This window comes from Chamaea fasciata, unplaced genomic scaffold, assembly GCF_029207755.1.
Source record: "Chamaea fasciata isolate MVZ Bird 193981 ecotype frontalis unplaced genomic scaffold, bChaFas1.0.hap1 SCAF_21, whole genome shotgun sequence".
NCBI classification, from domain to species: Eukaryota; Metazoa; Chordata; class Aves; order Passeriformes; family Sylviidae; genus Chamaea; species Chamaea fasciata.
Genome location: NW_027094106.1, coordinates 6,785,096 through 6,810,692, shown reverse-complemented (window position 1 = coordinate 6,810,692; position 25,597 = coordinate 6,785,096). Strand labels below are relative to the sequence as shown.

Sequence of the window (25,597 nt, the reverse complement as noted above, 5' to 3'; positions counted from 1 at the left end):
GTGAAGGTTGACAGGAAAACACCATCCAAAGTGTCTGGTCCAGCTCTTTGGTATTCACCTGATGGCTTCTATTTTCTGCTGGTGGGTGTTTTGTACGTGTGTTGCAGCTTCTGTTTGAGGTTCTTAAAATGCTTTTCATCTTTGCAGCTGGCTGCACGGTATCTCCAACTACAGAAGGAGGTCTTATCTTGCCCTTACAAATGATAAGATGTGTATCCAAGAGCTGATGTGTTCTTGGTCCAGCAGGAAGCTCTGTCGCTGTGCACAATCAGGCTGAGATCTCCAGGTTTGGTTCTTAAAAAACTGCTGGCTTTGTAAATGGGCTGTTAAAATTTCACCGTGTGTGGGACCATAATTCAGTGTCCGGAGAGAGAAATACTAAACCAAACTGTCAGTGTGATTGTACAGGTCAGAATGGTTCACATGCATGACCAATGCAAACCAAAATCCATCCTCCCTCTGAGCCCGTGTTCACACACCACCAGCACACCTCGTCCAAAAGTGAGTCACTTCCTATTTTTACTCCTTTATATACAAGTTCAATTTTTCTTTTGTTACGAAGTGTAATGCATTCTGCCTCATCTTATTTGCAAATATTTCTCATTTTCAAGTGGATCTATTTTTAAAGCAGGACTCAAAACATATTTTTCAATAGCTAACAAATGTCTGCTCTGTTGTTTTTCTGTTGAATAGAGGTAAAATTTGTTCAGAGTTAGCTCTGACTATTTTTTTTTAAATAATCAGCTTGTAACAAACAGGGGAAGATAGCTGCTTTCCTACCCAGGAACTGTCGTAATCCGTAACTTCTAACGATATTTTAGAAGGAAAAACTGTCTTCCTTCTGTCATGTGCAGCCACAAGGATTTCTGTAAGTCATGATTAAGACTTTAATTCAGGGCTTTTACGGAGTAAGTGTGGAGTGAGAGGAGATAATGAAAATGGTGATCTTTGTGAAGCAGGCACAGGAGAGGGAACTGTTTCATGTTTCCTTTCCCCTTTGCCTAGGCAGCTGTTTGCTGTACCTAAGAAAAACTTCCTTTTCAGATCTGGGAAAGCAAGAATGCCGTCAGGGAGGAATTCTGCCCAAGAGTGGCATGAGGAAGCTCACAATTCTTGCATGTCCTGTGTGGTGAAGTAAAGCCCAGAATTATAGCCTCGTGCTTCTCCCACACATGGGACATGTAGGAAAGCTGCACATAACCTTGTTCCTGCTGAGGATGTTGAGGTTATAACTGCAGGCTGTCCCCTATGGGAAAGGGGTCAGTGTGTATTTTGGTTTCTTATCACTTGAAGGCAGCAGGAAGTTGCATAAAGGATGGAGAATGTCTGTTGGTGGGAATGCATGGTACCTCCACTGGGGTATGTGTGAGCAGCATCCTGTAGTTTGGTAGAGGCTGGGCTGCTCTGGGTTTCCTTTGGATGGAAGTCATCTCAAGTAACCCTCATTTTCCCTCATGTTCACATGAGAACAGGCACGCTCGTGTCTTTAAGTCTCGTTCCATATTTCAGAGCTGCTGTGATGCTGCTCAAGCACGTAGGAAGAAGTTGGGTTTAGTTTGCCCCGAGGATAATGGGTGCTTTGGAGGAAGGAATGTTTGTTTGTGCCTGACAGTATCTTGTTGAGGAAAACGGGATCTTTTGTGAATGCTACAGCGGTGGGTAGGGAGTCTGTTTTGCATTTTGAAAATAAAAATGTAAGCCTGGTATACAGGGCAAGTTATTTTGATGACAGTGCTGTGTTTACCTAGCTGCTGTGGTTCATCCTTTGCTCCCTCCCCAAATATCCATGGAGCCATGTGCGCCCATGAACACAGCTAAGATACATACCAGGCTGTGTCTTCATCCCTGTTTCCCACCAGTACAGCATGAAAAATTTGAAGTTGGAAGTTACCATATAAAAGGAGAAAGAATTAATTAAAGGTCAGAGTGCTTTAGTGTAGGGAAAATTGAGAGGAGGCAGATACAAAGTTATTCAAATTGCTTTTGACTTCGGGCAGGTCGATTTTCATATTTCTTGCATATGTTCCCATGGTAAAAGTAGTATCTCATCTGTCTCACAACTGACCACTAGTATTTGTGTTTCAAGCACAGCCAGAAATCCTCATTTGAAGCTTTGGCCAGGCCCTACAGTTGTCCTGACTTGTCTTTTCTACGTCTTTCCTTCACCTCAGGAGCAGCCTGCAACACCTGGCAAGACCTACTTTACACCTGTGTTGTCTGTCAGCTCCTGCCACGTTGCAGAATACAGAGTTAAATCTAAAAATACTCTTAAAAAGAGGTGAGGGCTTTGAGCAAAGTAAAGTAAGCCACTGATTTGGGTCATGAAAGGGAATTGATGTCACTGGTTCTTCGTTGCAGCTTTCTCGAGCTAAGAAGTTCTGTTCTGAGCTGTGAAGATACAGAGGAGCAGGGCTGAGCCAAGTGGTGCTCAGGACAGGGAAAGGTGATCTGTGTCCATTTGTCCCCAGGATACTGCCCAGACTGTGACCTTGTGAGCCTGATGTGAGAAGTCGAAGTGGTGTTAAATCCTCTGCAGTTTCATTTGTCTTCACAGCCTTCAGTGGTAGAAAACTGTCACCCACTGCTGTCCTTTAAACAAAGAGTGACCGTGGCATGAGGTGATTAAATGCTTCATCCAAAATTATGTCAGGAACTTGTGGTGAGCCAGATACTTCCCTCCATGTCTCCTGTCATAGACTAGTCCATCATCAGGAGACCACTCTTCTAACATAAATATAGTCAAAAAACCTGAAGCCAACTCTAAAAGGAGTTGTGTGCAATTTTTGCCTGTGTCAGAGTGGTTATGTGGCTTCAGTAATGTTTGTTAAGTGCTTTGATATGCTTTGGTGAAGGACAGAGTGTTAATAATTAAAATTGTAAAGAAGTTCTGGAGTAGCATGGGGTTTGACGACCGCTTTCTGGTCTGTTAGTTAACAAAAATGCAAAATATAAATGGACGAATCAGCAGGAATTGAGTTGAGCGCTCCCTTCCCCCAGCCACCTGCATGGGCTGAGCACAGAAAGCAGCTAATTGTCTGCTCTGCTGCAGAGATGAAAGAAGCTGGTCCTACAACAGGAAAGGCTATTGAACTGCATGAAGGTGGTAAATTATCAGCACTGAAAACCTTTTGAGTCGGTATCTTTACGTGCTCAAAAAGTACATTATTTGTGCCGGTATTGACAGCGTTCGGGGGCTGATAAAACCAGCGTCTGGTGACGTGATTCTAATGTTTCAGTGCCTGTAATTAAGAGGTCTGTAAAACAGAAACTTGTTTTTTGAAACTCTGTACCACTGCCCTGTTTGGGTGTAGTTGAAGGGTGTGTTTGGTGAGGACGGGCTTACCTCATAATGGCTTTATCTTGGCCCGGTTAATGAGCTGTTTGCAGAACTGCTCTGATTTGCAGTGGGCAGACTGTAAAGCAGCCTCGTGTTTGTCCATTTTCCTGCTAGCAGTTCCATTTGCAGAGTGCAGGCAGGAGCAGGCTTCTTGCCAGCAACAGCTTCATTCAGATTAGGGCTTTAGTTCAATTATGTCCAATTAACTTTTATTGCAGATAGCAGTGATAATTACTTGCAAGTCAATTTTTTGGCTGTGGTTATCCCAAGGCTAAAGTCTGAGCTTGATGGATTTTAATAACTGAAGTGACGTATAGCTTTTCTTTCCTCTCTTTTTTTTCTTCTTCAGGCCTCAATTAGATGAAAGGTCAGAAGCTATGTAAAAATCCATCTTACAATTAAAGCCAACTGTTCTACTCCTCGGCAGATGCGTAGTACTGTGTTTTAAAATAATCTCTTGGGACAGACCTAAAAAAAGGCCTTTTAAACTCTAAGATCATAACCTTGAGCTGGCCGCTGCTTTATCTGAGGAGTGAATTTGATGGAGCTGATGTCACATGTGGCAATACCTGAAGCTGAGAGCCGCCTCCTTGGCTTTTTTTAGTGCACTGCATCCTGTTCCAAATTGCTCACCTAGAAGCCTTCAGTAGTAGCCCTTAGGCATGAGGAGTGTGATATGAACAATATTCCATTTAAGTGCTGTTATCCCAAAGCTGCTTCCTTTTCTCCCCTGTTGGGCATTGTCATCCCAGCTCTGAGAGAGGAGCAGAGCTGTGCTATGGCAGCATTTAAATTCTCTCTGCCTTCCCCACCAAACGAATTTTGTTGCCTGAGTAACATTATAAATGGAGGTCAGCCTAAAAGGTGACGTGGTTTACAAGCAAAATCATAGTTAATTAAAATGGCAAGAAGCAAAAATTGATTTTGATTGAAACTGCTGCAAGGGCTCCACAAAAGGTCCACCTGAATGCAGAAAGCCAAAGGTCCTGTGCTGGCAGGTGCTGACTGTGCACTCCCCGTGCTACAAAAGGCAACTTCCTATTGTTCAGTTTCCTATTTATTTATCCCCAAGTCCACTCGATGCTATTGTGATTTATTGCCATTTCAGAGGGCAACTTCTCTGCCCACTGTTTCGCAGTTTTCCATTTATAAAGCATTAAGAGGATGTGATACCAGCCGGTGATGAATACAGTGCTAGTTTGGTAATTTTCTTCCAGGAAACGCTAAGATTTATCTCTGGCTCTTCAGCTGTCCTGGGAAAGGGCCATTCTGGTAAGTGCCCAAGAATAAAGGGCAGTTTTAGAGCTGGAAAAAGGCAGGAAGCCTGCAGGATGGGTCTAGACAGTGTCAAGCAAAGCATGGCTGCCTGGAAGGAGTTGTGTTGAATGCTGAGGTTGGCAGTAGGGTTCAGTGTCTGCCGTTGACATGAACAAGTCTTTGAAACCCCTACATTTTAGATTACTTTGGGAGAGGGAGAAGGAATTATTCTCCGTGGTGTTGAGCAGCCTGCCGGGGGGGTAAATGGGACACTGAGTTTCCTTCGGAGCATGAAAATTGGCCCGGGTTCAATTCTGTTTCCTGGCAAGCTCTTGCAGACATTTGTACCAAAGAAACTTCACAGCCCCGGTTAGTTTTTGTTGTTGCCTGCAGCATTTCTGTGTTCTGAACTTGGCATGTGCTGCCTGCGCTCGGGGGGTTGCCGTAAATCCCGCCAACGGCTCCGACTCTTCACGGTGGATATGGAACTTCATGGAACTACCTTGTGACTAAAGAAGCAAAGTGGAGCAGCCACATGCCTTTAACAACCCTCACACAAGAGGCTTTCGGGACCCCAGGGTGCTGGAAACTTGGAATAGTTTGCAGCTTTTTCTTTTGTGTGTGGGTGGATGCTCCCGCTTCCTCCTGGCCTAGGGGTTTGTGAACAAGCCCGCAGTTAATTGTGGAATTTCAAACATGCGTGTTTACTTTCAGGAACCTAACTTTAGACTTCACCAGCTTGCTTTCCTTTAAACCAGCTCAGTTTCCTATGTTTCAGTGGCCAGGGGTGGTTGGTGGGGAGTTGTTTCCTTTGTGTTCTCACCTTGTAAGGCCTGTCACTAGCTTCAGAGGCTGGTGTATCTAAAAACTTGGCAATAAGTCTATATGTGGTCCATTTATATGATGATAAAACACTGTTAGACATTTCCTAACAGTTGCTTTACACCTAGATTTTACTCTAGGTTGTAAAAGTACTCCCTGGTCTGAGCACCACAGAGGCAATAAATACTAAGCGTTGAATATAACTCAGAAAATGATACATTTTTAAGTCAGGAAAGGCAATATTGTGGTAATTTCTGCTGGAACTGATTCTTAGCTCTGCAGGGGTGTCCCTGGTCAGTGGGTGGATGTGAGTTCTTCCATCCTGATGAGTCCCTGTTGTGACAGGGGACACTGTGCTGCCTGGACCAAAACCCACCATGATGCGCAGGTAAGGCTGAACGTAATAGTCATTGTGAGGATGTGCCAATTACCCCCAAATCCCAAGCGCTGCAAATCCCTCTTAAGCTTGGCATGCTTTGATTTAATTATTAATAAATCTAAGGAGAAGAAAAATCTGTTCACATGTCTAAACCTGCTATTTTGTGGAGCATCCTGCAGTACGTGTGCTGTTAAGATTATATCCCGCAGCCAGATTAGATTAAAATCACTTCAAAGAGGGGTATTTATTTATTTATTCCAATCTAATGATTGTTTTCCTCCAGAGATATGCTTTATCTTTTTTTTATATATATTTTTTCAAGACAGAGCTCGTTGTGCTGCGTTTGGCAGTGTACAGAATCTGTTTAAAATGCAGTTTAAAAACTGAGGTTTTCATGGTTCACAGCCCTCCATAGCTGGGTGCCACAGCCTTACTGGTCAGATCACTCTCCAGTTTGCAGCTGACTGGTTTAGATGACAGTGTGACTGACCCTGGTACAATGCAAAACCCTCTCCGTTCCAGCTCCCCCAGTAGCACATCATTCATTCTTGGAGGGGCTGGAGCTTTGCAGGTGTTGGTGCCCACACAAGTTGCCACCACGGAGCCAGATCTGCTGGTGAGAAGCCTTGATGTGCCAGGTTCAGTTCATCTTCTGCACTGGACTAATTAGAAGGAATAAACCCAAGCAGGACAGGCTGATGGACCCAGCTGCCAATCCTGAGACAGCCAGTATTGCTCACCTCAGTCCCAAATACGGCCCATGCCAGGGATTTCAGTTCATTTTAGCTGGTGGTGAGTTGGAGTTGTCCGTGCCAGCTCATGCTGGGGAAGAGTCAGGTCAGAAAACGGTGGTCAGGTGCTGAGTACCTCAAAGGGAATAAATGTTAATTAATTTCTAACTAGAAAAAATGCAGGGGGTGCTTGTCAGGATATTTCAGATGCATTTGTTTTCAAGTACTGAGACCTCGATTATGAAAACCCGTATTGATTTCATAGAGAAGAAAAACTGAAGCAGGATTTTAATTCTAATAAGAAATTCAGTGATGGAGTTATGGTCAGCACTTCTGTACAAGTCTGAATTTCTTTTTCTAATGCTCAGCAGTGACCTAGATGTCATCAATTTGTTTACTGCAAATCAAGCTAAAAGAGCAGTTTTAGGCTTCCACTTCAAATTATTTTTGTAAGTCCAGTATTTCCTTTAAAATTATTATTGTCGCCCCAGTCTTTTATGACCCTTTGGCATTACCTAAAACGATTATCTGCCTGCGGGAACAACTTGCCTTTATAGCTCTCTCTAAAACATTGCTCTCCATACTGGAGCTAAAGCTTCTGTAAATACATGTTTTGACCTTCAAGGAAGCACTGCTGTCATGTAGCAGGAGCCTGGCTATTCCGAGGTGAATGCTGTGACCACTCCTAATCACTTGTTCTCTCTCCTAATGCGCCATTATCCTGTTTATTGCTGTGTGCACCTCGCTGGGGCACTTCAGCAAGAGGCTTTCTGAGAGCGTCACAGTTCAGGCTCTAATGAGCGTTAATGATGGAGCAGGTGAGCAAAACCTCCCTGCATCTTGCTGCCAGAAATTCTGCTCCCTCAGTCAGAGCACGGCTGTGCTCTTTCAGGGCTGCACACAAACTTGCCGTCAATTAAATAATGTTTTAGACACCGACCTCCTTCGGGCCTGCGGGCACGGGAAGTGAATCCTTGGTTGGCGTCAGACGTTATTGGAGTAAAAGGTGGATGCTCAGATGAATATGGGAATAGTGTGATCTGTTTTTCTGTCTACAGTGAAGGCTCTTAATTTTGTTTGTCTGCTTTTCACTGAGAAATAGGTCTTGTTTGTGCCAGCCTTCTGAAGTTGATGAAATGAGGAAAAAAGGAAAATACAATTATTTTTTTTTTCTTGCTGATTGTGGGTGTTTCTGTTGCTTACTCAGGTAAAGCTCTGACAACTCACAGTGGTTTTGTCTTCTGATTAAAAGGAGCTGGATTCTTGTTTTGTCTTTTTGGTCTTGCTGGGCATGATTTGGGATGAGGAACTGCTGCCCACGGACTGTTTGCAAAGTTTCACTGAATGTTGTGTACCCGCAGTCACGGCTGAATCTCATCTATAAAGGCTGGGCAACTTTTCAGTTCCTCAGGCAGTTCCTTGATGTTGTGGATGTGACAGGTCTTCAGTCATCATTTCTGAAAGACTCCGAGAATTCCATCACCTTCAGAGAATCAGAAGAAAATCCAGGTTTTGGTTTATTTTACAAGGTTTTACAAAGCTTGGACTTTGGGCAGTGCAGATTGTTGCTGTCTCCTGGGGATGAAGTGGAGAATGATGCAAACGTGCTCTGTTGGTGGTGGTGCTGTCAGCCCCGCACCTTGCTGAGGTGCTGTCTGTGTTTCTCACAGCACCAGGTCTGTGTTACTGTGCGTGGGAAGGGTGAATGGGCAACAGCCTGGATTGTCAAGACTGACATTCAGTGCCCAAAAACTATTTTTGTTAGTCACAGCGGCACCCAGCAGGCTCACTCAGCCGCACTCGGTCAGCTCTGGAGAGCGCTCGCTCAGTGAAGATGCGGAAGCTCTCATAAATTAATATTTGTATGAGATTTCTTGGCCGTTGGTTTAATCAACCTTTGCGTGTTGAGCTGAGGAGATGCATAAACATGGAGCTAATGAACTGTACACAGTGAGTAATTGCTGTGCTGCAGGAAAGCTTCGAGTCCACGCTGTTCACTCTGTTGGTGCCAGCGTTCCCTCGACAGTCTGACCTGTGCTGGTGGTCTGAGGTGAGGTTTTGCATTCAGGTCTTCAAAAGGTCTCTGCAGAAATCTGCTGTTGGAGGTTTCTGGAGCATGAAGGTGACAGTGCTGACGGTGTCACACCGCTGTCATCGCAGTGTTTGTGCCGTTTCAGCAGTGAGACTCGTTCTGAAGTGGCCTCTGAGAGGTTTTGGCGGATGTGGCTTCTCATGTCTGGGCTGGAGCTTTCTCCTTCCCCCCCCCCCCTCCGCTTTTGATCTCTGAATGCCTCCCCAGTTGTTTTAATTAGGGTTTGTGAAACAATGACTGAAACTAAATCAGCTTACAAGTCTTGAATCCTTCAACTCTTCCCATGTTTTGGAGGTCATATAACAAGTCCCAAAGCCTTTCTAGCTGCTCCTTAGTTGTTTTGCTCTGTGTAGCAGCACTGATGCTTGTGAACATCTGGACAAGGAGAAAAAATCTACTGATTTCTCCAGCTTGGTTCTGTTTCCCAGAACTTCCTAAAGGGCTGCAGCCAGGAGGATTTGAGCAGGGGCTTGGACCAGATGGCCTTTAGAGATCTTGTTCCAGCTTAAATCTCTGTAATTCTAGTAACACTGGACACTTTGAGCCCCAGTTAGCCTTGTTGCTGGGATCCCTCTTTGCACAGCAGTGGTGTGATTTGAGGGGAGTTGTGCCATATCTATATACAAAGAGCTTTAGTGATCTGTTTCAAGGTTTGATTTCTTAAATGCTGGACCAAGCAGAAGAGGATGGTGGCACCTCTGCAGTCCTTTGTGCACATCTTGCTGTTGTCTGCCCCACAGCAGCTCAGGTTGGCGAGTCTCTGCTGAAATGAAGGAAGTTATAGCCATTCATCTTTCAGCCTAATGGACCACAGAAATTACAAGCTGTAGCATGCAGCTTAATCTTGCCACAAGGCAGAGTGCTGCATACTTTGCCTTCAATTTATGCATGCCATGCCTTTTTGTTAAATGCAAAAGAGCAGTTGACAGGATTTCTCCAGAGAAGTTCCCTTGGTGGATACCAGTGTGTTTCAACATAGCGAAATGAGTGATGGTGGTTTCTTTACCATTCATAACAACCACCTTTGAAAAGTGAGGACAGAGCTATGGTTTATTCTCTGTGTGTCAAGTAGCAGAGGAGAACGAGGCAGCTATTTTGGTTTTAACCCTGCAGATGACCCAGTTCTTCAAGTATTTCCGTTGCCGTTAGGAGATGCAGTCAGGACTGGAGCAGCGGTTGCGCATCTGTGCTTGGTCAGGCCTTCACCCAGGGATGGCTCTTTGCCGCTTTCTTCTCTCTGTTCCTCCTTGTATTATAACTTTGAATTGTCTCTCTGTTGTTGCAGTGTGCAGAGGAGTGAATGCCCCATGTTGTGTTAGTGCCTGTCTGCCATGCTGGCCTGTCTGCCAGGACCAGGCGACCTCTCCTTTCAGCTTCTTTCTTACACGCAGATGAACACTGGACTTCAGAAATGTGAGTGATGTTTTGTCTGCAGGATGTGGTTAACTGTTAAATCTGGCTCTGGTACCGCTGTGACATAAACATTTAGGATACAGTGGAAAAACTATTTAATGGAGAGTCTTTCTTTTGTTACGCCTTCAAGGCATCTGTCAGTAAAGGCTCTGAGAAATGGCTGTAGAGGTTCACATGTGTGCAGCTCCTCTGTTCCTGGCTCTGCAAAGGTTAATTTTAACCACAGCAGGATGCAGCAAGTGAGGTTCCTGTGAGATTCGTGCCTCTCTGCTAAAAAGGTTTTGTGCTAAAAGTATGCCAGCTGATTTGTTTCTCAACACTTTTTCCTCAGTCTTTTTCGCTTCCCTTCATGCAATTACTTGTAGACACCAATAAAAGTTGGATCAGTCTAATGGAAACCTTTTGAGGTCAGCAGCTCTTGCTCTACATACCTGGGGCTTGTACTGCAAATATTAGTGAGCTAGCCCAAATTACTAAAGTTCAAAGTTTCCGTCTTCTTTCTGATGTCTCTTTGGTGCCTCTGAAAATATGTCTGCAGAGTGCTCTGATAATTCTTTTTTGATAACTTCAGTCATTTTTTTCATAGTTGTACTGGTATTTTTAAGAACAACTTGTGCTTGGGAATGTAAGTTTACTGACTAGAGGTTTTTTTAACTCTTACTCTGTCTCTCCTCTTTATCAGTGAAGTAGCACATTGATTGTTCAGCTGAAATTTCAGAAATGCCAGCGTTTCTATGTATGGTCTGAGTACTTGGTTCTTAGTGCTGTGACCTGTCTTTTGTGTTTGAAATGTGCATTGGGAGATCTCCGTTTCCTGAGGCACTCACTGCTTTTTAACCCAAGTGGTTTACAGTCCACTTGTAGCTAAATTGTTCACGTAGTGAGGCTTGTGATGCTACAGAAAATAAATAGGGAAGATATTTTTGCACTTAAGGGTGACCTGCTCATGGTCGTGGTCCTGCCAGAAGTGACTGACACTGTTCACATACACACGCCCACAGCAATTCTGCTGACTCCATGGACTGGGTAATTGTAATAACAGTCAGCAACAATAAAAATCTTCACTCACCAAAGGATTGGTGATGGCATCAGACGGGGCATCCCCTCCTTTCTCTTTCCTGTTTCCAGTGTGAGTGTTCCTGACAGCCTGTGGGGTGAGGACGTGCCCAGGTCTGTGCATTGCGTGAGATTTCTTTGTCAGAGCTTAGTTCTGAAAGCAAAATGTTGAGGTTCATGTGAGGGCAGCTGTGCATAAATCAGGTATTTGCTAATTACAGCTTTACAAGGCAACATGCTGGTATGTTGGGCAGTTTTTCGCACCTGATGGTACCTGATGCTGTTTCTTGGAGATCTGCAGATCCATGTGCTGAAAGCATTGCTGTGTCCTGCTCAGTGAAGAGCTTTGGGAACTGCATTTCAAAGAATTTAGGACATAAAGTAGCTGGCAGGCACGGGCTGGCAGTGGTAATGCTCAGCTGTTGGGTTTGTTCTGATTTATATGGAAGATGAGGCTGCTGGTACAGACCTCGCTCAGCCTTGCTGCAGATGTGGGCATGATTAATTGGTGCATTTCTCTTCTGCTGGAGATGCATGAGTAGCCCAGCCCCTGGTCAGGGCAGAGCTGAGTTAATGAGCGTTTTTTAATGAACAGTGACTTGTGACTTTTGAAAGGGGGTGGAAGCAGGCTGTAGTAATAGTGCTGTTGCTTTTATAAAAGGCACAGAACTCCACAGGATTGCTTTTCTTCATACTTACAGTGTCTGTATTAATAATTTTGAAGTGTAGTTTTCTGGATCAGATTTTCTGTTAGTGCTTAAAAATCGACATCAGCTCAATTACCTTTTTTTTTTTTTCAATATTCACTTTCTGATAAGGGGCTTGTTCTTACAAGTGGTCCGTGCAGTAGGAGTTTCCTAGATTAATATGCACATATTTTTTCCTTTAGAAACTGATGACTAAAACACTTCTAATTTCAGTATTTTTTTGTTGAATTCCAGCCTGAGTTCAGGCTAACCTTGGGATTCATACTTTTGCACACAGGGGATTTCTCACTGGCCCAGTATTGATATTCTTGCCTTCCTCCCAGTGACTCCAGTATAAATCTGTCTGGTCAACTGGGATATTTGAGGCAAGATTGTTCAGGTTGTGTCTGCAGCTGCTGTTGGACATAGCAGCAGTGCCAAACCTTCTGGGGAGAAAAGAAGGTAGTTTTTCTGTGACAACGGTGCAAAATCAAGTGAAAGGTGCTTCTTCAGAAGTATTTTGTTGGGAGGGGACATCAGAGAAGAGGAGATTGGACTGAATATGGGATCATCAGCTAAACTGAGTCTTTTTGGGAGGGTTCTTTCTGTAAAGCCTTTAGAGAAACTGCTGAAATGGAGGGTTTTATGCAGGAGGTGGACACAGCTGGCTCTGGCTTGTCCCCGTGTAGGAGCTCTCATTAGGGTAGCAGTCCTGAAGGCCTGTTTGTATTTTGTTTAATGATAATGAAAATTTAACCATAGGCAGCTTTTAAAAGCAGTGGGTTTTAAAGTCTTAATGTGAAATGCACTTAAAAGATGTTCCATTAGTGCTGAGGTGAGGCAGGGAAATCTGTCTCATTCCATGACAAAAATAGCTCCAGTGGTGAGACCAGGAGTGTGACCAGAGGAATCGGTTGCCACGGGATTAGCAGGAGTTGTGAACTTGCAGCTCACCAGTTTATTGGGGTAATTGCTCATATGCACAGCTTTGCCTTATAATAAACATGAAATAATTACTTTTCAATAAAAGTATTCTGCCTTGCATTCACCATTAGGGAGCTTCCTGGAGCTCATCCCATTGTTCTCCTAATGAAGCTTCTTCCTCCGCCGTTGCCTCATCATTTTATTATGGCCTGATCTGGAATTCTTGCTCTTGCACACAAATGATGATATTCCAATACCAGCCTTTTCTTTCAGACTATTCTAGCAGGTTTTCCATTCACTTAGTTACCAGAACTAATTGTATTTTATTGGTTTGTAGGGTATTTGTATGAGATATTCAGATTCTTGCTCACCGTGTAGTGCCTTTCTCCTAATACTTTACTGCCTTAATTATTACAGTCATGGAATCTTGCCTATGGAACTACTAGCAAAGCACATTGGGGCACTCAGAAATACATCACCTTCAGCCTGAGTAACATGGCTGAGTTAGCCTGGAGTAAAAGGAGCTTTATCTTACCTATACATAAACCAGGTGCTGTTTGGAATGATGGTTGGGTTGAGAAGATCCCATCCAAGGGATTTAAGAGGGGGTTTGCCTTTGGTAGGATGCCAGACTTGATGCTGGGGTGTCATTTAAGTTTAACTGAGGGGTTATTTTCTCTCAGAGGAAGGAGTTCTTCCAGGTTTGGGAGTAGTTGACTGATGGCTGCAGCCTGTTCAAATGTCCATGTTTTAGCTGCTTCCTGAAACTTCTGTGTAATAGAAAATCAGATGCTTGGGTAAGAGAATATTCAGTGTGTCTGTTTAGTGTTTATATTTAATTCGCTGATTTGCCTATAGAAATGTAAACCAGGCTGGGAAATTTTGATGGCAAAGGTGTCTTAAAGTATCTTCTTAATTTTTCATCTGAAAATAGAATGTGACAGTGTCTGCAAGCATAACATAAACCATAACACAGACAGGTACGGGGTCCTTTGTCCTTTGGTTCTTCTCTGGTTCATGAGGGGTTGCCAGGGTCATGTCTTGGGGAAGAAACAGACCTTAATGAGCGTGGGCAATGCTAAAAATAAAGGTTGGGAGTTCACAAAGCCCTTGGCTTTTGAGGCAAGGTAATACTGGCAAATGCCATTCGGAGGCTCTCCTCTCCGTTAGGAGCACAGCAGCTCGCTCAAAAGGGCAGATATGAACCACCTGCCTGCAGAGACAGGTACAGGGATGTGCACAGAGAGGATGTTTGGGTTAATATTTCCTTTGATTAAGAGAAAGGGATGAGATGTGCCAGTGTCTGGGCAGCACAGGGAGTACAGGTATAACTGGCACTGTGGTACGAGCTGTGCTAGAGGTGGAAGACAAACTGCTCGTAAAGCTTCTTTTTCACAAAAGATATTTTTAATACTTCTATAATTAACCTTTCTTTTGGTATCCATTCTATTTTCCATTTTCTGACCTTTCTCTTCTGAAAGTGAGAGCTCTTAGAGCAGAGCTGCTCTCCCTCACCTGTGACAGCGGGAAGCTGCAGGATGCAAAGAGAGAAGTGGCTGGTACTCATCTTCTGGAGGCAATTTGCTTGAAAGAATCAGAGGTGGATTTTCAAGAGGATAGGCTGTTTGCCGGGGAGCAGCAAGCTCTTTGCTGGAGCATTAAATTTCATTGGGTCAGAGGGCCAGCTATGGGGCTGGGGTGTTCTTGGGTGGCTGCCACATTCCCTGTTCTCTCAGCACAGCAAATAGCAGAGGGGTGCTGAAAATTTTAGGAAAAAGGATGGGCATTTTTTTCCAGTGAACTGTTTACAAGGTGAAGGTGCGGGGGGAGGAAATCAAGCAAAAGCTAAATTGGATTGTCAAAGCTGCAAGCCATTATTTGAAGATTATAAAATCAGCAGGAGTCCCATAGGAGTTTGGCAGCAGAGCTGCGGTGGGAAACAGCCCAGCTCTCTGCTTGGAATATGATTATGGTAAGAGACACACATGTATTCCCCTAGATTTCTGAAGTTCTTTGCAGAAGCAGTTGGAGCTTGTGAGCCAGGTAGGTATCTGGTAAATCAGAGGAAGTGAAACCACACCTCTGTCTCCAGAAGCCTTTTGTCTCTGTCTGGGAAGTAGCATGTTTTTAATCCTGCGAGGTAATCACATCATTTTGCCATGTGATGTGGGGATGTTGTCCTTAGCAAGGTGCCACCCTGAAAAGTCAGCTGAAGAAATAATTGCAGGCCATAAAATAGTCAGCCTCCTTCCATTTGCTGAGCTTGGGCTGACAAGAGCTTCCTAATGCACAGAAAGACACTCCAAGTGCTTTCAGATGTCAGCACCTAGGAAAGGAGTGGGGTGTAAATGGAGTCTTGAGCTGAAGCTTTGATGTGGATTGGGTTTGCAGGGCAAGGGTTTAGTAGTGGGGGGATGCAGGAACTGCTTATAAACTTCCCCCATGTCTGATGGAGCCAATGCCAGCTGGCTCCAGGATGGACGCACTGCTGGAACAAGAGATTTAAGAAGGGGGGAAAACCTCCACAAATGCAGCTGGAGAGAGGAGTGAGGATATGTTAGAGGAACAGCTCTGCACAGGCCCCCAGGGCACTGCAGAAGGAGGGGGAGAAGGTGCTCCAGGCACCAGAGCAGAGATTCCCATGCAGCCCTTGGGGAAGACCATGGTGAGGCAGCTGTGTCCATCTCCCTGTGCTGTGGAGGTGGAGAAAGTCAGGAGTGAAGTTGAGCCCGGGAAGAAGGGAGGGGTGGAAGGAAGGGGTTTTTAAGGTTTGGTTTTATTTCTCATTACCCTACTTTGACTGGATTGATAATAAATTAAACTGATTTTCCCAGGTCTTGCCCATGACAGTAGTTGGTGAGTGATATCTCCCCTCCCTTATTCTGACCCTGTGTTTCTTCTTCCCTGCCCAGTTGAGGAAGGGAGTGATGGAGCAGCTTTGGGGGCACCTGGTGCCCAGCCAGGGTCAGCCCACCGCAGTATGGTTCCCACCTCAGCATTACAGGGGCTTCATGTTTAATTCATATCTTTCCAATTTTGAACTCCATGGTAAAAATACTGAGAATGGCTTGAAGAGCTGTGGGGAGGCAGCTTAAATTAAGAGAATAAAAACCAACCCACCAGTGCAAGCTGTGAGGAATATTTCAGCTGGAGACAGTCTGATGTTTATAACACGTTACCTGTTTCTGTCCAACTGCAAACATACTCTGATGAGAATATGGTTTTGTTTTGCTCCCCTGGGCAGGTCTTGCCTTAAGCTGAACTGGGGCTTGTGTTGGTCACCAGGTAATAAAGGGAATGAGGTATCTGCTACATGACCCGCTGGTCTGGCAGGATGAAGTTTTCCTTGCCTCTTGAATCCTTGGAGATTTTCTGCCCTTGTGTGACTGTCTTGCCCTGGGGTTGATCCCGTGCTTACCAGCACTGACAAATTTCCTTTCTCCGCAGGGGACACTACACAGAAAATGAGATCTGCACAGTATCCTACCCCAGCAGAATTGGATGCTTATGCTAAGAAGGTCGCCAACAATCCACTGACTATAAAAATCTTTCCAAACAGCGTCAAGGTTCCCCAGAGGAAACACATACGCCGTACTGTGAACGGACTCGATACTTCGGGCCAGAGGTACAGCCCCTACCCGTCTCAGGCCACCACGAAAACGGGTCTGCTGGCCATAGTCAAATCCCCAGCGAAAGGAATCATCAAGGACTTTGACGGGACGCGGGCGCGCCTGCTGCCGGAGGCAATGATGAACCCCCCCTCCACGCCGTACGTCGCACCAAGCACTTTATCCCACCCCCAGGCGCTCGCCCGCCAGCAGGCTCTCCAGCATGCACAGACTTTGCCGCACCCCCAGAGCATCCCGCAGCACCCTCAGGGTATTCCACAGCCACCACCCAGCTTACCGCACCCTCAGGGGATCCCGCAGGCGCTGCCGCACCCGCAGAACATGCAGCAGCCGCAGGGCTTGCAGCACCCTCAGACCATGGCACACCAGACCCTGCAGCACCCCCCGAATCCGCTGCTGCAGCCGGGTTTACATGGAGGCAGAAAGATGCCGGATGCAGACGCGCCGCCGAATGTGACCGTGTCTACCTCAACCATTCCCCTCTCTATGGCTGCCACCCTGCAGCAGAACCAGCCACCGGACCTGAGCAGCATTGTGCACCAGATTAACCAGTTCTGCCAGGCCAGAGCTGGCATTAGCACTACCTCAGTGTGTGAGGGACAGATTGCAAACCCCAGCCCTATAAGTCGCAACCTGCTTATCAATGCAAGTACCAGGGTATCTACTCACAATGTCCCTACACCCATGCCTTCCTGTGTAGTAAACCCTGTCGACCATGCTGCTGCTGCTATTCCTCCTGCCTCTGTTAATGTGCCCATGGTCAATATTAACAGGGTGCCGCCCGCCTACCAGAACGAAATCAAATCGGTTGCGTGGAACCAGCACCAGCTTGCACATCTGCAGCAAATGTGTGGGGATGCTGCTGGGCCTGCTGGACTCGCAGGGAAGCACCCTCAGAGAGAGATTGCAGGGCAAAGTTTCCCTGGCAAAACTTCCAACTACCCTCAAGAACTGTGCATGGGCCAGTCCTTCAGCTTGAAGCCCCCCATCGAGAAGCCTACGCCTTCTCCGCCTGTGAACGGGTTGCAGGGACCTTTGCCATATACCAATGGGCACTATTTCCAGCCCCTCTGGAATAACATTCTGCCCACTCCCAACAGTGACAGCTCTGGGTCCCAGGACCTCGCCATGCCTTTCCACGGGGGACAGCCAGCGGGAGCGCCGCTGGATTGTGCAGGAGGAACTCATTACAGAGCTGGAGCTGGCCCATCCAGCCAGAATAATGTGATGCAGACCATGGATTACCTAAGTGGGGACTTCCAGCAGTCCTGCTTCCGAGACCAGAGCGTGGCTGTGCTGGGAAAAGTCCATCGGCCTCCCATGAACCGAGCACCTGAACCAACCGATAGTCGAAATCTTCATATTCAACACCCAGGGTATAGATAGGCTGCAGTCACTTTCACAGACAGAAAAAAAAAATTATAGGTTTTAGTCTTAATTTTAATTAATAAGCAAGGCGTTTTTAACTTGCAAACTTGTGTGATCATTATAGTACCCATTGGAAGAGGACATACTGTATATTTAAAGAGCTTTGCTTACATGTTATCTCTCTCCTTTATGCATCAAATATTTAACATGCCTTTTGTGTCAAAGAATTTCATTACACTACTTCAGGCCACAGCTGTCTCCTCACTGCAGAGTCCCCCTTTGTGAAGCTTTTTTTTTCTTTTTTTTTTTTTTTTTGCCTTCTGCTGAGCAGCTCCTCGCTGGACTGAGGTTGAGTTGCTGCAGGGTTTCGCAGCCGCATCTGTTCTCCAGCGAGAGCGAGGTAGCGTAGCTGCTTCCATTTCCATCTCAATTTCCTCACAAGATTAAGAGCAACAGAATTTTGTCAGGGAGTAGGGCTTATTTTCAACTCGAAAGCCCATTTCATTAATGCATTAAACATTGACCATTTGCACTGTCTAGAGGCCTGTGTAATTGAAAAAGAGCCTACGTTTGAAAAGAGCTAGCTAGGGGTATGTATTTAGGCTTTAATAGAAGGAGAAGCTTTTCAGCTGTTACTTGCCCACGTTTATCATTTAGACTTTGTCCAAAGTCAAAAGTCTCTGGCAGATTTTTCTGACACTTTTTGTTTTCTGGACCGGGTATGGAGGAGGACACAGCGGGTTTGGGACGAAGGCAGCCACAGGGATCTGCCTTTCCTCGTGTTCCCCTTCCCCACTGCCCTTCCACCAGCCTCAAAGCTCCTGTTGTCTGAATCCCTCGCTGCTAGGAGTCTGGCCAGCCTCATGTGAAGGGAATCCAGACCCACTGATAACTCCAAAAAGGGTTCAGCCACTTCTCTGGAAGCTGGAATTACTGCCAGGATGAGGAGATGTAGCTCAGCCCATCCCCAGCGCAGCGAGCGTGGTCCCGCTGTGGGATGGGAGACGGTCGGTCTGAATCAAAGCTCCTCTCACAAGCCACTGTGGGATTGACAGTCCCCTGTTCCTCTCCATCAAAACACCCCAGCGGATTTAATGGAACAATTCTTCTCCCTGGGAATTAGCGAAGCTATTTATAACATCCCTTTTTCCCAGGGTCTCGGTGCCTAACTCCTTCTGTTCCTTCCCCACGTCACTTCCAGCAGCCAGTTGAGTCAGTGACTGTAGGACACTAACTACTGGGTAACCTCAGCATCTTGTTCTCCTCAGTGTACCAAAACATCCCTTTCCTTTCTAACAGCCAAATTTATTGTAAGTAGAAAATTCCTCATCTCTGTTAACGAGACTAATACTTGAACATAATGATCACAATCAAGTTTGGAAATTAAAAAAAAAAGAAAAAGACAAAAAAAAGAAGAAGAAGAAAAAAATTAAAAAAATAAATGCATTGATTCTTTCTATGTACACTGGCTAAAAAATATTGCTCTACACTGTAACTTTTAAGTGTAATATTTCTGTATGAATGTCGCCTGGTAGTGTGGGTTTGAGTAGCATTGTGTATGGGTGAACCCACTGGCCTCTGCCATCCACTGGCCTCCCTCACAGCCCTTGGAAAAACAAAGCCTTAAGTATTTGCTCCTTGAACTTTCCTTAATGAGCATGGTTTAAAAAAATCTTAAAGACATCATACAAAATTTAAAAAAAAAAATTAAAAAAAAATAAACAAGTTTTGAAGTGACGTCATAGTTGGCTAGAGATTCTTAAAAGTTTTTCGTAAATGGGAAAATTAGAAAACATTTATTTGTATTTTTTTAATTTAGAATGTGTAGTCCTGGGCTGTAACAAATATTTAGGTTTCAAAGCTTAGCAGAGTACGTTTCTGACTCCTTGCGTAAGTTAGTACACTTATGTCATTATTTAAATTCTTTTAAGTGTACTATAACCCGTTCTTTAGTGGTAACTCCTGAGCAAAGTTAAGCAATTTGACTAAAGACGGATTAAATTATGTGTTGGCTTGTGTTGCCTTATATTTAAAAAAAGGAAAAATTGCCTGATTGTGTTATGCCAAATGATAGCAACATGAAGTCCTAATTTATTGTTTATAATCGTATTCCTGCAGTCTTTGTGAAAACTGGTAAATATACATCTATGAAAGAACGAAAATCCTGAGGCTTTTCATGCAATATTTTTCTGAATCCATTCTGTTGGAGCCAGAGTTCGAGTCTGAAGCTGCTTCCCCTACAGTCACCCCGTCGTCTTCCCCATCCCAAACCCAACCCCAGCGAGGGCTGTGCTCTGACCTCACCCCTCCCTGCCCAGTCAGTCACTGTAAGGTGTTCTGCTACCCGAGTCCATACCTTTTTACTAAATAAAACCTTGGCCTCTCCTCTGTTCCGTAGCCTGCTCCAAATCTTAACCCAGACTGTTACTAAAAGCTAATTTTTAACTCCTGCTCTTCTCCCGAGAGCCTGAGCAGAGTCCTGTGCCGTGGTGGTGGTTGCCTGGGAGGTGTTTGGTGGTGTTGGCAGCACGCTGTGAGTTTTTGGGGACTGTTCTGCACAGGTACAGCCACGACCTCCAAGGCTTTGCCCCGGTACAGCAGGACCGGGAAGCAAAAATCCTGCTGAGACTCATCCAGGTGGGACATTGCTTGAAAAAATAAGAATCATTTTACTATTAAAATATACTGAAACCTTTCCTTTTGGTCTGGGAGTGAGATTTTTCTTTGAACCAACCCTTTTCACCTCTGCAGCAGCGCTGTTGTGATGGGCTCTCCATCCTTCTCTGCTCACCCCTGAAGAGAAACATTGTTCTGCCTCATTCCCAGCTGGGATGGTGGGAGCAAAGGTTGGATTCATGGTGTAGGTGCCCAGGGTGGGGGTCTGGCTGTGGCACTGTCACCAGGGTGAGGAAGGGAAGAGCCTTTTGTGGTAGGAGCTGTGCCCTGCTCGCCTGGAAATGTGGAAAAAACTCCTGTGGTTTTTTTTCTCTCTGCTTGGTGCAGAATTAAGAGGAGCCAAAAGGCCAGGAATGTTCTTTCCCTCTGGCCTCTCCCAGGAGCCCCTTGTGGGTGGTCACCAACCTTTGGGGCTCACGCTGCTGCTCCTCTTGCCTCTCTGTCCATCTGTCCATCCATGGGTCACTGCTTTCCCCAGCTCTGACTCCAGCACAAGGCTCTGCTCCCTGCTGGATCCTGGGTGCCTGCTCTGCTTCCTGAGGAATGAGTAAAGCCCAGGTGTTTCCTGAGCTTCTCGCCCTCCCTCAGCAGCAGCACCATCCTCCCCATCCCCACACCACTTCAGAATCTCCAGGTGGATGCTAGGAAGATCCTGGGAAGGCTAAACAGGAGCATGGTGTGAACCCTTCCACAGGGAATCTGTGTCCTGTGTTTGGAGCAGAATCTTTGGAGCTGTTCAGCCACAGTTTGTTACAGCCCGAAGTGAACCTTTTATAAAAGACACTTGTGAGTTTTCTTTAAGCTTTCCATGTCAGATGTCTCCAGGGGCCTTGGCCGCTCCCGTGGAAACCAAACAGAGCTGTTTGCTGGGGATCACTGGGGAGAGGACTGGGAATTGCTGCTGTGTTTCATTAAACCACAAGAACTGATGATAAAGGCTGCTGCTTCTGTGCTACGGGTACCAACTAGAATTTTCTTTATTATTTTGTCCACAGGAAAAATAAAGTGATCTGGTCCCTCTGCCCCTTCTGCTGGTTTTATGCAGTGTGAGTGTGTGGGGCTTGAGTTTGGGAAAACAGAAGGAATCTCAGAGAGAAAGGCACAGAAATAATGGTTCAAAATAGGAGCATGGAGGAGTGGAGGAGAGGGTTTGAGTCATGCCAAAAATTTTAAAGAGAATTTGTAACATTTGGGGCAACCTTCCAGAGGATGGGACTTGACAGGGTCTTCTCCCCTCTGCCAGGATTGTGCATCTCATTTAATCTTTGCTTCCATCTCTCAGAAGGACAAAACTCCAACCCCATCTCCTGTGCTCACCCCAAACCTGAGCGTCAAAATCCCTCTTTCCTACTGTTCCCACTGTTCCTCAAATACTATGGACATTTGGTTCCCACATGGTTTTCCTGGAATTCGGGCTAAACCAGGCAGTTTAGCCTGGCTGAGCTAAGGCAGGAAGAGCTGTTTGCCCACAGGCACTGCTTCATCCCTCTCCAGTGTCCGGAAATTCCAACAGCAGCCACTCTATCCATCAGAGCTGCAGGATCCTCTTCTCCTTTGACTCGAAGCTCCTTTGGTATCTGGTTTCTTCATCCATCCCCCCCAACAGGAACTGTCTCTTCTGCAAGAAGTTTTCAGGAGACTTCCTCATCATCTTTGCAGCGAGTTGGAGCCGAAGTGAAGATCTGGTGGAAAATGATCCAGCAGGGACTTGGTGTGAGCAGCTGCTGCCTCCACCGAGGAATCACCTGCAGCCACAGCTAAGCTGAGGGCTTTGAGTAAAATCCAACATTTTAAAACCTCTCATTTAGGGCCAAATGAGTTTTTCTTCCAAAGGTTTTGACCCAAGGTAGGCAACACCCAGATATTCTCTGCGAGCTCCAGCAGCTCTGGCAGCTTGTGATGTTCAGAGAGGAGCAACACTGGGGATGCTGCAAAAATTCAGAGCTGGAAAAAATCCTGCTCCATGTGGGGTTCTTGGGGGGGTCCAGAAGGTGGAGGAGCCAAAGGAAAGGGGCACAGTGTGGCTGGAGCACACGTTGGACACCCTCCAGCAAGAGCCGCCTTTCGGATGCTCTTCAACATTCAACAGAGCCAAACTGCAATAAAATTACTGGAGTGTTTTATCTGCTTAGTTTAAGTTAATTTCAAAGCAATTGGGTACAGGCTGTTGATTCTGCTGGAGTGGTTGCAAGCCTGAGAGATGAACCAACAGTGAAGTGAAATTGCACCAAAAAACTGCTGTGAAATCTGGCCGACTTTCACTGCCCTCAAACCCCTCAGTCCTGTGGGCAAATGAGGAGAGAAGGGGCCCAGATGGGCTTTTAATAAAGGATGTGCAAAGCAAATTTTTCTCACATTTTTCTCCCTATACAATATCAATGTCTGGTTTCATTGTCTTGGAGAAACAGAATCAAGAATCAGCACAAATTGGGGCTCTGTGATGTGAGCAGATGAAGAGGTTTTGCCAAAAATCCTCCCTGTGTACAGTCCCAAAGAGGTTAAAAAGGTTTGGGGGTTATTTAGGGCATCTGCACTGTGATGTGGGTCTTACACAGGCAAAGGGCCCTCCAGGTGGGGTCTCCCTCAATTTTTTGGGTATTTAATAGGACTTTGCTCTCTGATTTGAGCATCTTCTGAAGTTCCTTCCAGTGTCCCAGTGATGTTGGGACAACGGAGCAGGGAGTGAGCTGGCAGCACAAACCTTTAGAATAAACCCTCAAACCAATGAGTTTCCAGGAAGTTTATTTTTAAACTTGGTATTTGAGGCTAAATTTAGAAGCAAAAATCGATTTGTCTCCCTCTCCTCCCTGAGCATTGAGAGCATCTCCCCCTCCTGCTTTTTTCTGCTGCCCAGGCCCTGGCGGGGAATCGCTGCCGCGTTCCCTGGGAACGCTGAAGGTTAAGAGGTGCTCCAAGATCCGGCTGACATTTCCAGACGTGCCCAGGTAAACGGAGCTGGAGTGCAGCATCCAACAGCACATCCCACAGACAGAGCGGGAAAGGGGCAGGAAAAGGGGGGAAATCAACCCAAGCAGGGAAAGCAGAGTTGGGAGTTGGTCCCTGAGGTAGGGACAGGGACAAGTCCAAGCTCCCAGGGTTGTTTTTCCTCCTTCTTGGCTTCCCCAAGCTCATCCAGGAGACGCTGTCCAGGCCTCCTCCAGCACTGCTTCCCATTATTAGTTCATAAGTTATAAATGGATTTTGATTTGATTTTTTTATTTCTTCTAAGGCAACTGGTTGGAACAAAGGGTTGCCAACACCCTGTGTGTGGTCTGGTCAGAGGGACAGGGCTGTCCCCGTACTCTGTGTGTATGGGGGGTGTGTATATATACACACAAATAAAAAGTATATAAATATAATGTGCATAATAAATATAAAATATAAAAATATAAGGATAAAAATTATAACTAGCTATTAAACCGAAATTAAATTATAAATATGAAGTATGAAAGACATGTAAATATGCAGTTAAAATTTCTATAATAGAAAATTATGTAAGAAAAAATACTAAAATATTATGTAATTGATATATGCTATTTGATATAATATATATTATACTATACTATATATGCTATATATATATATATACACACCATATATAGTGAATATATATACACACATGATATATAGTATACATATACTATATAATTTTTATTTATTTATTTTAATTTATAATAATTTATATTATGGAATTTAAAATATTTTAAAGTACTATATAAAAAGCATCTATTAACTATAAAATAAAAAACAAGCATAAAATATGTGAGGATAAAAAGCATATGTAATATTAATTATAACAATTTGTTAGTGTAATAGTCATAATGATCATAATAATAATGATTATGATAATTGTTATTCATTAATATAAATTATAAGGCTATAAATTCCTATTGACACTTTCCCCTCCCCTCGGTCCCCACGCGGCGGCGCCACCGAGCCGAGCACAGGGCGGGGAGGGGGACACGGGGACACGGGGACGGGCTGGAACCGGGCACCAGTGTGGGCCAGCACAGGTCACCAGCATGGGCTGGCACTGGACATTAACACACGGGTGGCACTGGGCACCAGTACGGGCTGAAACTGGGCACCAGTATGGGCTGGCAATACACTGGTAATAGTGGCCAGTTTGGGCTGGCACTGGGCACCATTGTGGGCTAATTTGGGTCACCAGAATGGGCTGGAAATGCCACCACTGTGGGCTGGCACTGGGCACCAGTACAGGCTGGTACTGGACACACCAGTATGGGCACGAACTGTCCGTCATTAGGGGCCGGCATCAGAAATCAGAGTGAGGCAGGCACTTGGCACGAGTGTGGGGTGACACTGGGTGCCAGTACAGGCTGACACTGGACACCAGAATGGGCTGGCACGAGATACCAGTTTGGTGGCCCAGTATGAGCACCAGTATGGACCTGCACTTCGCTCCCCTGCAGGAATGGCACTGGGCACCAGTACAGGCTGGCACTGGGCAGTGATGTGGGCTCGTACTGGGCACCAGTTTGGGCAGCAACTGGGCACCAGTACAAGGTACCAGCAAGGACAGGAGTATTGCCCATCTCCCCAGGGCCCCGGGCTGTCACACCGGGCTGGGCCCTGCTCAGGGGGACATTCCTGGGGGGGAAAACGGGGTGTGGGGACACCGCGGTCAGTGCTGCCCCCCCAGCCCAGCCAGGGCCGCAGGGTGCAGCTAATTAGGGGCTAATTGCATTAAACCGGAGCAGCACTAATGCAATTGTGGGATTATCCTGCAGAGACGGCGACCCCCCCCCCCCATTGCTGCCGGGGTGACCGGAGTGGGGGGGGCCAGACACACAGACCTGGGGTCTCATCCAGCCCGACCCTCCCCAGTCTGCCCTAGAAAACCCGACCATCGCCTACCCCGTCTGCTCAGGATCCCGCCCTCCCCCGGGGCGTTAATTACCCCAGCGCTAACGAGGGGCTGATGGGACAGAGGGGGGTCTGCAGGGAAACAGCCCCCCGGGGCTGGCGACCCCCCCCCCAGCCCCGCACCTCCCCGCTGCTGCCGGTGATTACCGAATTAACCGGCTCCATCTGAGCCCGTCTGCTGCCGGGATGTGGGTCAGGGATTACTCCTCTCCGTGCCCCCCAGCCCAGTCCCGGCTCTCCCTGTCCCCAGCACCCACGGCCGCGCCCCGGCCCTGCCATCCCGATCGCGGCAGGCAGAGGAAGGAGGTTCAGGCTGAGCAAGGACGTTCAGGCGGCCGTA

General features: G+C 46.0%; 1 protein-coding gene across 3 annotated transcripts in view; it reads left to right on the top strand.

Annotated features, from left to right (window-relative positions):
- Positions 1–18,384, top strand: part of FAM222B (family with sequence similarity 222 member B) — a 34,427-nt gene extending 16,043 nt beyond the window's left edge. For 2 of the 3 annotated variants that reach the window (XM_066201767.1, XM_066201769.1), the window contains exon 2: positions 16,145–18,384. In XM_066201767.1, coding sequence (XP_066057864.1) covers positions 16,162–17,712 — 1,551 coding nt within the window. In that variant the 5' untranslated portion in view covers positions 16,145–16,161 and the 3' untranslated portion in view covers positions 17,713–18,384. Of the gene's footprint in view, positions 1–9,903; positions 10,032–16,144 lie in introns of all 3 variants that reach the window. The other variant, XM_066201766.1, reaches the window with a different exon arrangement.
- Positions 18,385–25,597: the final 7,213 nt, after the last annotated feature.